This window comes from Chiloscyllium punctatum, chromosome 15, assembly GCF_047496795.1.
Source record: "Chiloscyllium punctatum isolate Juve2018m chromosome 15, sChiPun1.3, whole genome shotgun sequence".
In the NCBI taxonomy this organism is placed as follows: domain Eukaryota; kingdom Metazoa; phylum Chordata; class Chondrichthyes; order Orectolobiformes; family Hemiscylliidae; genus Chiloscyllium; species Chiloscyllium punctatum.
The window spans coordinates 60,330,540-60,342,915 of record NC_092753.1 but is presented as its reverse complement, the minus strand read 5'-3'; the positions used below and the strand labels follow the sequence as shown (position 1 = coordinate 60,342,915).

Genomic DNA, 12,376 nt, shown 5'->3' with positions numbered 1-12,376 from the left:
GGTATTTTAAAATTTTTTCATACATTTTTACTGTCAGGATGAATGGTTATGGATGAATCATAGATAAGCATGGACAGTATTAAGCAGCATGGAGGGTATATGGAGGATATAGAGAATATAAGGGATTATGGGGATGTGGACTTGCATTGATTGGCACTGACTGTATGATGGGCCTTGGAGTGAGTATGGAGATAGAGGATGGCATGACAGCATGTATAAAACCTTTTAGAAAGTTCCCTTGTCCAGAGCATAGTTCGCAATATTTGTGAGGGGCTGTGAACCATGACATTTTTCAAAGCTGACCTAACTCCTAAAAATTAGGAATAGCTAGGATTCCTGTCTTAGCAATGGAACCAAATAATAATGAGAGGTGACCTTATAAAGGTTTACAAAATTATGAGGAGCATGGATCGGATAAATAGACACAGTCTTTTCCCTGGGGTGGGGGAGTCAAGAACTAGAGGGCATAGGTTTAGGACGAGAGGGGAAAGATATAAAAAAGACCTGACCGTCAGTCTTTTCTCACAGAGGGTGGTATATGTATGGAATGAGTTGCCAGGGGAAGTGGTGGAGGCTAGCACAATTGCAACATTTAAAAGGCATCTGGATGGGTAATACTTGTAAAAACCCACCTCGTTCACTAATGTTGCTTAGAGAAAGAAATTTCCATGTGACTCCAGATCTAAAATAATGTGGTCAATTCTTAACTGTCCTCTGAAATGGTCTCTGGGATTAGAAGTTGTGAGCTTGGGATCTACACTCACCTTCACCCTTATTCTACCACGAGACCCAGAATTGGGTTTCAGTTTCCATATTTTAAGATCCACAATGTCTCCTAATCTCTGAGTCATGAGGATAAAGTGAGCAAAAGAATTAAGGAATGAATGAACTGAGGGAAAATGATACTGAATTTCTCTTGCTTGTAGCTAAAAAAAGCTTAGAGTAACACTCAAAGGGTCAACAATAGTTCAGCTTGAGAACCAGCAGAGATACAATCTGCCCAGAAGTGTAAAGGAGTTGTAAAGCAGTCTGTATCCGTCCAAAGCCAGGACAAGGAGCTAGAAGATTCAGAATAATGTTGTTCCTGATTTTTAAATCATTAAATGTAAATGCAATGAGGTCTATGTTTGACCTGAGAAACCCACGGTTAAGAGACTTTAGACAATCATTGGAAAGTTACGTAGCAAAAAGCTAATGGAAAGATTCCCATGAAATAGCTGGTATGCTGAGGAGAAATCAAAGTGAATTCCAGAGTGCTCTGGAATACTTGGTGTGGATCAAGAAGGAGAATGGAATGATGAATGTCTTATAATGTTTAACTGTTGGGCGGATGTAGGAAGTGAAAGAGAAGATGGTGGCATAGTGGTAGTATCAGGGGACTGATAATCCAGAGGCCAAGGCTAATGCCCTGGAGACATGGATAACAATCTGAGCATAACGGCTGGTGGCATTTAAAATCCATTCGTCAATCTGGACTAAAGCTAGGTTCAGAAATGGTGCCATGAAACTACCACCAATACTTGTAAAAACCCACCTCATTCACTAATGTTGCTTAGAGAAAGAAATTTCCATGTGACTCCAGATCTAAAATAATGTGGTCAATTCTTAACTGTCCTCTGAAATGGCACCCCCCCCCTCAAGGACTATTAGAAATTGGCAGCAAATACTGACCTTGTGAGTAACATCTAAATCCCACGAAAGAATAAAGAACAACAACTGATTTTTGACAAACTATCGTATTATGTTAATAGTGAATGCTTTGCTTATTATTTTATGTACGGTAACATTTATTATTGTTTCAAAACGGGAAATCATGTGGCATAATTTCTGTCAGTTAATCACTGTGTGTTGAATTGCTCTTTAAACATTAATGGTCTCTACAGAGATCAAAACACTGGACTTTCTACAAGTACTGCAATTTGAACCGTACATGGGAGAGTTCTTGCCTGTGAATTCACACAGTCATCTATAGCTTTTGTATATTTTTCTCTCCCATTTGATGTATATTATTTTGTTGCTGTTTCACTGCATCAACTTTCTCAAATGAATCGTCTGCAGAATAGCCATTAAGTAGTTAGCATTTTCATCTGTCTACTCGTGACTTCCTGGGGCCAGTCTCTAAGGCACACTATATTGTGAGCTTGTCCTTTCCAATTAGAACTGTTTGTACATTAGGGTGTGCAGAGCCCTGTATGGCTTAGTCTACCAGCCTTTCATTCAGTTATAAAGTCATTGTCATAGAGATGTATAGCACAGAAATAGACCCTTTGGTCCAACCTGTCCATGCCGACCAGATATCCCAAACCAATCTCGTCCCACCTGCCCCATCCCTCTAAACCCTTCCGATTCATATACCCATCCAGATGCCTTTTAAATGTTGCAATCGTGCTAGCCTCCACCACTTCCCCTGGCAACTCATTCCATACATATACCACCCTCTGTGAGAAAAGAATGTCCGTCAGGTCTTTTTTATATCTTTCCCCTCTCGTCCTAAACCTATGCCCTCTAGTTCTTGACTCCCCCACCCCAGGGAAAAGACTGTGTCTATTTATCCTATCTATGCCCCTCATAATTTTGTAAACCTTTATAAGGTCACCTCTCAGCCTCCGACGCTCCAGGGAAAACAGCCCCAGCCTATTCAACCTCTCCCTATAGCTCAAGTCCTCCAACCCGGGCAACATCCTTTTTTAAATTCACATTTGCAGTTTATGTTTCTTAATCATTAAGTAATTCTCAGTGGTGTCACCCAGTTCATGCCTCAAGCTCAGGAAATTCATACCTGTAGATCCAACTTTTTGATAATGGTTGGAGAGTCAGAATCATACAGCACGGAAATATTTGGTCCCACTCATCCTTGCTGACCAGTCCCATTTTCCTGCATTTGGCCTATATCCCTATAAACCTATACTATTCATGTATCTATCCAAATGTCTAAAATGTTGTAAGTGTATATGCATCTACAGTCCATTCCACATACAAAGCATCCTCAGTGTGAAACAGTTGCTCCTCAGGTCCCTTTTTAAGTCTTTCTTCTCACCTTAAAAATATGCCGTCTCGTTGTGAACTGCCCTACCCTAGGGAAAAGACCTTTGCTATTCACCTTATCTATACCTGGTGCACTGATGTTCTCAAAACATCTGTATGAATTTTCACTGTCAGCTTTACTTATTTCCTAGCTCGTAAAGAGATGTGAACTTGTCTCTCCTGCTTACGAAAGGGTGCAGTTGACCACTTCTTCACTGGTGCCTTTCAAAAACCACTGAATGTAACTCTGCATTTTTATTTCCATTTCCCTCATATCCCAATGATATCATTGACTTCCCAACTTAACATGGGCTGGAGCTGTGTGTACCTTCCTGTGGTCATTTTGACACACATGACTCACTCAGATTTTTTTCTCTTTCTCTGGTACTAGTTCAGGTTGAATTTTCTCAACCAAATTCAACACTAAATCCTTTTAAATTGTTTGGATACTAAGCATAGATAGACACATGCAGCTATCAACTTGTCACTCTCAGAAGTTTGAAATAATAACATTATTTTACATGGATACACGAGGTGATACTGAATGTGGAGCGATGTTTTGTTACTTTGGGGCCGTGCAGTAGTGTATGATGTGGCATTCCAGGTACACATGCATATCGCTGCTGAAAAATGTGTTGCTGGAAAAGCGCAGCAGGTCAGGCAGCATCCAAGGAGCAGGAGAATCGACGTTTCGGGCACAAGCCCTTCTTCAGCGCTGACCTGCTGCGCTTTTCCAGCAGCACATTTTTCAGCTCTGATCTCCAGCGTCTGCAGTCCTCACTTTCTCCTCACACATGCATATCGATCAACATGTAACAAAGTGAGGCATCATACAATCAATAGGCTGCAAAAGAAGTACAAATACCACGCAAAGCACAATCCAATTTTTGGTTCAATGACATCGGCAGGCAGTGAAAATCTATTCTATTCAAATCTATTCAATTTACCCATCGGTGGTTATTTATTTGATGCTGACATTATAATTGGTATTTGCTTAGTTGATATTCCCAATATTGTTCTACTGGGAAAGAATCTGAAGGACACAGTGCTGCGTGTTTTGTTTGATTGCTGCTCTATATTATAACTTTTTAAATAAGCTACATCTTTTGTTAATCATCAGTTAAGGTGTCAATTGTGAGGAATACAAATGTTAAAACTGTCTATTATTGTTATATTTTAACAGCAACAGTGGAACGTTACAACCCAGCTACCAATGAATGGAGTTATGCCACTCGAATGAATGAACCTCACTATGGACATGCTGGAACTGTTTACGGTGGATACATGTACATATCAGGTAGATTAAAAAAAACTTACACCACTCTGATATTTTGCAATATAACAAATTGTTTGCAACAACATTATTTTGCTTAGGAGAAAATAATTATTCTTTTCTATCAAAACATCAAGATGATTAATTCTGTATCGATGTTAATGCAGAGAAGAGAATACTTGAATGCCAGCTCAGTTGGCAGCACTCTCACCTCTGAATCACAAAGTTCCAGATTTAAATCCCTCTCTCAGGCCTGTGCAAACAAATATTCAAAGTTAACATGCGGATGCAATGCAGAGGGGAGTGTTGCACTGTTGGAGGTGTTGAATTTGATTAGACTTTAAACATCTCCTTACTTGGGTAGATGCAAAACATCCCATGGCACTAAAAGTCAATTATGTTTTCCCTGCTGTCTTGGCTAATTATCTATTCCCTCTGTCAATATCCCCAAAGAGGTTATGCTTGTGGGTTTCACAAAGTGTAAATTAGCTTCAAAAAGTACTTGATAAATTAGAAAGCGCTTTGAGACATTTGTTGGTTGTGAAAAATGCTAAATGAATTCAAGTCTCCATTTTCCATCATTTTAATAATCAAATTATGCATTTATTTCCTTTTTTCCAATTTTGATTTGGTCAATAATTCAATAGAAATTTAATGAGTTAGAATTCATGGTTTTGTATTGTCTCACCAAGATTGGGAAGCACTGTAATAAGAGGAACACATTATTTTCAATGGATAAATTCCACATTTTCTGTACATCAGAGATGTTTAAACATCTGTATTTGTAATGTATGGAGGATGATTCTTAAATCCAAATTAAATCACATTTATAGCACAGAATGAGTTACTTGACCCATTGTGTCTCTGCTGGCTGAAAAACAGCCTAAAGACACTTTCCAGCATTTTGTTTGCAGCCCTGAAGGTTATAACACTTGAGGTACATATCTGGAATAGAATTTATCATTTACAATAAATCAATCAAACGTTGCAACAGGATAAACCTGATGGTATATATTTCCTGTTGTTATATGAGGACAATGGTAATCCAAGTAGCTCAACCCATAAGCAAATCATCTAAAAGTATATCACTATTTAATCAATTGGAAGAATTGGATTTTCCAAGAAGATTGAAAAAAATTAAGGGATCTGCAAATATAACAGATAATCTTGCCATACTAACATTTGTCTTCTCATTCTAACAACTTATAACCTCTATTGATGTATACCTGTAGGTGGAATTACTCATGATACATTTCAGAAAGAACTACAGTGTTATGATCCCAAAACTAACTGCTGGTCCCGAAAATCAGACATGTCTACGGTCCGTGGGCTACATTGTATGTGCTCAATTGAAGATCGGCTTTATGTTATTGGTGGGAACCATTTCCAAGGGGTAAATGACTATGACGATGTATTGTCCTGTGAGTACTATAGCCCAATTGCAGATCAATGGACTCACATTGCTCCAATGCTACGTGGACAGAGTGATGTTGGTGTAACAGTTTTTAACAATAACATTTATGTCATTGGGGGCTACTCGTGGAACAATCGCTGTATGGTAGAAATTGTCCAGAAGTATGATCCTGAAAAGGATGAGTGGAAGAAAGTTTTCGATGTGCCTGAACCACTTGGAGGTATTCGAGCATGTACCCTGACAGTCCATTTGCCAGAGGATGACTTAGAGTTGCAGTCTCGTGAATCTCCACTTGTTACTTCACATGCTACTTTGTGATTTGAATCTTATCCCTTGACTGCTATGTGTTTCTCTTTATTGTGCCATCTATTCATTGCGTTCATTCAACAAGCTCTATTTAATATGGTCCAATAGTCTACAGTGCACATGGTTATGATAGGCAATGATGCCATGTGAACTTACTGTGAATTGGTTTGCAATTACCCATGTGCTGTCAACTAATGAAAATTGTTCAAACTGTAAAATAACCTCTATCATTAAATACAGGGTGAAAAGAAAATGCGTAATATTTCTGGGCCTCTGGATGTCATATCTGTACGACCCAGAAATCCAAATTGAACGTATTTCTTGCTGCTTTACTAACATGAAACTTCTCTGAAACCTCTATCTGTACAGATATTTGCCATCTTATTGCATTATCCTGCATTAGTTGGGAGACTACTAAAACTGACCAGCTTTCTGTAAACGAAAAGGAGGTAACAATGAATATCGTCTTTGTATTTTGAGTTTTAAAAATATATCTGAGGAAGTTTACTTTGTGGTAATATAGTATATTTGGTCATTGTGTTGTCAAAACACCATGTTTTAAAGGGCAAGTAAAAATAAAGATTTGAATTAAACTAGAAGTTATTGACTCTTTTCACTTCTTCAGAAGTCTCTCTGTTCTCAGCTGGGTTTCAACAAACTAAATATTCACTGTCTTATCAACATGAAAAAGAGATCAGAATATTCCTGACCCTGTGGTGATGAATTTGGAGGTGTGGATCTGTGAAAGTGGAAGGGAAACATGTTAGGACAGTTTGTTGATGTAATTCTGCCCTGGAGAGTTTGCTGATCAGGGCTGACTTTGTAAGTTTGCTGCGTGTTGAGGAGCATAGCAGCTTCCAGGCAAAAGTGAGCAGATGCTGCAAACCAGAGTCTAGATTAGAGTGGTGCTGGAAAAGTACAGCAGGTCAGGCAGCATTCCAACCGGCCTTGGGAGCACCTACCTCACCTCACCACGTGCCATTCCAAGAACAACTAGCCACAGTGGATATCTGCTGTAAAATCAGCATCATTTGCACCCAAATAATCTTTAAGAGGCTGCACTACAACCAGATAAATGTTGGTAATCTGGCATTGCCCACCTTACCAGCAATATAATGGCACAAAGTAGCCATATTGCTCACATCACAGAGCCAGCATGGCTGACACATAGAATACCATCCTCCTACTATAGTCACTGTTTCTCCACCAGACCACACACTTTATTGCTCTTTAGCTGCATCCCATCTGAACACCTTCTGATTTAGAGCTATCCTATCCCTAATGCCCACTGCAAACCTGTAACACATCATTGTCCAGTCGAGGACTGTCACATTCAGGTAAGGATTCAGATAATTCCAGCAATGAGCTTTTATTTACAGTGAGCAAAATGGAGCACAAACAAAACCAATAGGGGTTACAGTTCACCCCGACAAGATAAACCAGGTTTCAGCATCATATCCAATGAATACGTTACAGTTAACACTTGTCTCCTGCATCTCAGCTCTCATGGTGTCAATGAATTTCTGTCTGACCTTCAGCATCCCCAATCCAGCTGAGCCCCATCATGGATGATGACAGCTTCCTCCGCCCCAATGTACCACTGTCCCCCTCAGAAAACTATTCTTACTCCCCTAGTTCCTCAGCATCCCAGCAGATTGCCTGCTCTAATAGTGCAGAGCCCACAAGCCAGGCTGAAGCAGCACATTCTGCCTGAGCTATAACATTGCCCCTCCACACTGGTCCAAGCAGCTGGAATGTACCTTTAGCAGCCCTATCGCCTAGTTGAAGCATGGGCTACATTGTATCTGTGCTCCACATCAGTCGGGGGCTTGCACAACTGTGTCACAAGCCATGGTCGCAGTGAGTAGCTCTTGTCCCTAAGTGACCAGCCTTGTAAATTCCATAGTAATATGTTTCAGCCCTCTCAATGCTGTGTGTGCACAATCGATGGCACCCTCCCCTGGGGAATCCCAGCTATATTCCTGAATCCAACAGCCCCGGTTGCAGCACTGACCTCATGACAGGGAATGAAACGAAATGAATCGGTGTGACCTTGCATAGGTGGCATTGATCACTGTCCTGATGCATTGTGGTTGCAGGACTGAGAGGTCACCAGTCACTGCCTGGAAGGAGTCAGATGTATTGAAGTTCAAAGTGACAGTGACCTACACAGCCACAGGGAGAGGATAGACTCCCACTCCAGCATCCGGCATAGTTCAGTTCCAGTGTCCTAGGACATACACATTGTCAAGAAACTCCAAACTCCCCAGTGGCTGACACCCAGGACTCGATTTCCCCAGACCTCTGACCAAATAACCAACAACTAGCTAAGGCTGACCAGATTGTTGACTGTTGTTTCCAGCTCTCTGCCTGACAATATGAAATTCTCTGTTTGTGTTGACTCCACAGGACTGACCACTGACTGCTCCAGATTGGGTTGGCACAATGCTGCTGAACATAAGCATCATAAACAGATGACACACCATGACGACACCATGACCACGGGCCACATGTGGACTGTATCCTTAAATAGGACTCTGCCTAACATTGGCAAACCCCCTTCATCCCTTTTTGATACTGTCATGACTCTTGGCATAGCCTACATTGCTCAGACTCCAACAAGATTCCATTCAAGAGAGACACAGATGACTCCTGACTGCTTCAAGATCCAAGCTAATCTCCAATTTCCCAACCTGAGATTGTATAACACAATTATCACTGAGTGGATCTTAGTACAATGTCCAACATTCACCCTTTCAAAACTATTACCTTACACAACACCCAACAAGGAGTTTGCATGCAGTTGGGGGAGGGGGAATGGCATTAAATTTCCCCAGTGTCCTTGGAGAGTGGAATTGAGAGTGTACAGAAAGGAGACAGCTCTCTCACCTCATCACTGACCTGGGTTAAGTCTTCAAGTTACACATTGAGAGTAGGCCTTTTCTGCTCTTTCTTAAATCAAAATGGCAGTGGGATGAAGTCCTTCATTTGATGAAGTAAGACAAACTGCATCATGCTCCACTCCTTGCTGAACATTCAGGCATCTAGCAGCTCAGGGATCAACTCTATACTTGGTGAATGATAGCGCAACACTGCATTTATTGCCTCAATGGAAATGATTGTGCATAGGATAACTGTGACCCCATGCCAAATCCTTAGCCTTAGAAATAATCTTTATAATTAAAATTAATATGATTCTCTTTCCAAATGGTTAATGTAATCATTCTGCCTGTTTGGGAGCCAAAACTCAAAACATTTGGAAATGTTGAAGTGCAAGGCTGGCAAGATGAACAAAACACTTGGTTAAAAGATTGTCTGTACAATACCTAGACGGTGAGTAATTGTCTTGTGACTAATCTTTATTTGGTTACATGCACTTCATTCTTCAATATGATGTTAAAGCCTTAATTTTTTAAAACAATTATTTATCTCTGATGCTTTGAAGAATTAGGTTCAACAAAAGTGAAATACTAGGCCAGGCATACATTCAGTAAAGCTATTGTGTTTCAGAGGACTTTATTCATTCAAGGCAAAGGTTTATTCTTTTATTTATCTACTGATATTGATTTGGTTTTAATTACTAGACAGAACAGTGTCTGTAATTGACTGCAATGGTAAGTTCTCTATTGAACTTTTTCTTATGTCGGAGAAGCTGACACCAATTTTATAAGAGGCTTGAAAGATTTATTTTGTTACAGCAAGAGGGCACAGCTCTTTCCCACATCAGCATATGCTGTTACATTAAATCTGAGTAGACCCTCATTCATGATGTGCTCTCCAATGCTTATTTTATTTGAGCCTCCAGAATTTCTTATTTTCTTCCTCCAGCACATTACGGGCCTTGTCATAAATAAAATATCTTGCTCCAAGTTTTTCATTTCAGAATCGATGGTCTTAACTCTGATGTATGGGATTGTATGACTTTTGAAAAATGCTATTTTAAATCAGAAGTCTTTTTCAAATAACTGATCTATTGTCCCAAATAGAGTACATCCAGTGATATGAGCTGGAACATTAAGATAGGTGGTGGGTAGAAAGGGGAGAATCATTTGCAACTAATACTGTTGTACACTTATAAATAGAGGCTTAAAGAGACTCGCATGGAAAATTAGACTACTAACCCGACTAGTAACATACCAATCTCTGGGCACTATTTGCAGTCCTAGAGTCAGTTTACCAATGGGTATTTCTTATAAAGAAGATAGATATTGGCTTTTCAGCATGTTAATATTAATTTCCTCACTAGTTTGAATTTTACAACAGGGTAATCACTATGACCACGGATGCCAAGAAATAATAATGGAAAATTGTAATGTGGTAAGTTGGGGTTGGTAATGATAAGTCAGGGCCTTCAGCAATTCTCAAAACTAGGGTGACTGTAATATGGAAAGCAAAGTTTCAGAAGACAGAGAAGGTTAAGGGAATATTAAATTATAATTACTATACAGTAGATTTTCTGAATTATCTGGCCATCATAAGAACGTAAGAAACAGGAGCAGGAGTAAACTATTCAGCTCTTGGAGTCTGTCCCACTATTCTCTATGATCATGGCTGATCTGCCTCAGTCCTTAATTCCATGTTTGTGACAGCTCAACTTGGCCATCAAATTTATCTATCTTCTATTTAAATGCTTACATTGATCAAGTCCTCACAACTCACAGGGGAAGAGAATGCAGACATTCACTCCCCTCAAAGAAGAAATTGTTCCCATCACAGGCATAAATGAACATCCTTTTATTCTGTAATTAAGTCCCCAGTTCAAGATCTGCCCACGCATGGAAACAACTTCTCAACATCTGCTCTGTCTACTCCCCTCAAAATCTTACATTTCAATAAGATCATCCCTCATTCTCCTAAATTCTAATGAATAAAGGTCAAAGCCATTTCACGATTCTCAATGTGTCAACACCTTCATCACAGGAATCAACTTACTGAATCTCTTTTGAACTGCCTCCAAAGCCAGTACAACCTGTCTTAAATACAGGGTCCAAAATTGTACACAGCCTCACCCACACCTTGCACAATTATAACAAAGCTTTCCCATTTCTGAACCCCAAATCTTCACAATAAAAGCCAAAATCTTTCTTAATTACTTGCAGATACTGCATGAAATAACTCCACAGAGGCCAGTATCTCGTCACCCTTTAATTATATATAAGCAGCTGCCCTCAACTATAATGCTGCCTCAAATAGAGTCAGACACCAAAGTGTTAATATCACTGACCCTCCCCCTTTTGTATGTTAGCCAGGACTTTCTGATTGGTCCAGGTTAATAGCTCCACGCATATTCTACAATGTCCAGCTCACTGTTGGATGTAGGCAATCTGGTCCCATTAGTTTGTCAAATTCTTTCTCCCTTGTGATAGAGACCATTCCAAGATTTCTCCTCCTATTAACACCTTTCTCACCCGTTACCTTTGAGCTGCTTATAATATTCTTCACTGCGAGGACTGATTAAAAAAAATGTTGGCTTTAATCTGAACCTCTTTCCTAGTCCTACCTATGTTATTGGTAGTTACGTGGGCCAGGATCAATAACAGGTTCTTCCCCTCCCACGATAAGTCCCTTGCCAGCCCAGAAGAATTGCCCTGAACTTTGGCAAGATAGGCAACACAGACTTAGGGACACCTTTTTTGGGACACTGACTTTGCTGCACAGAGCTGTACTTACTCCCTAACTATGTTAACCCCCATTACTACAACATTTCCATTTTCTCTGTATATTTAAACAGTGATGTGAAATGCAGCACTGTAGTCAGTTTGTTTATCCTCCAGCAGACTGTGCTGTTTTCCACAGTGGGAGCAAGAACCTTTTACCTATTGGAAGTGGCTGAGCCTCCTCCAAAGTTAAATTCCGGGACACCATATCTGCCTCACTCATCATTACATCCTCCTTCTACTGACCACAACCAAATATGATGTCATTAATCTAAAGGGGTGTGACTGTCCATTGAAACAGTGTCCAAGTAACCCTTCCCTTCCTGATCTGTCACAGTGTGTGGAGCTCAGACTCCAACTCATCACCTCTGAGCTGTAGTTTCTCATGCAGCCAACACTTGCTGCAGATGTGGTCATTGTTGATCCCACCCGCACCCACGTACAATGGTGATGTTTCTGTCAGCTGAGAATAACCTGACCTTGATGAAACTTCTCAGCTCATAATCTCATTGGTGAATCAAGATAGAAGCAAGCCACTTAATTTGCAACGACTTTTCCAATCTGTTCCAAAGAAATAGCTATAACTGACAACATTACAGCAGTTACAGAGCAGCAGCTAATTGGATATCCTGAAAACTACAGCTCCCTCTTTATTTCATCAATTGGTTAAATAATTTTACTACAGGATAAGTGTACAAGTAG

The 12,376-nt window shown here is 40.1% G+C and overlaps 1 protein-coding gene across 4 annotated transcripts in view; it reads left to right on the top strand.

The window, feature by feature from the left end:
• Positions 1-6,604, top strand: part of LOC140486297 (kelch-like protein 13) — a 77,428-nt gene extending 70,824 nt beyond the window's left edge. For all 4 annotated transcript variants that reach the window (XM_072585243.1, XM_072585241.1, XM_072585242.1 and 1 more), the window contains 2 exons: positions 4,208-4,321; positions 5,530-6,604. In XM_072585243.1, the coding sequence (XP_072441344.1) occupies positions 4,208-4,321; positions 5,530-6,029 (614 nt within the window). In that variant the 3' untranslated portion in view covers positions 6,030-6,604. The remainder of the gene's footprint in view (positions 1-4,207; positions 4,322-5,529) is intronic.
• Positions 6,605-12,376: the final 5,772 nt, after the last annotated feature.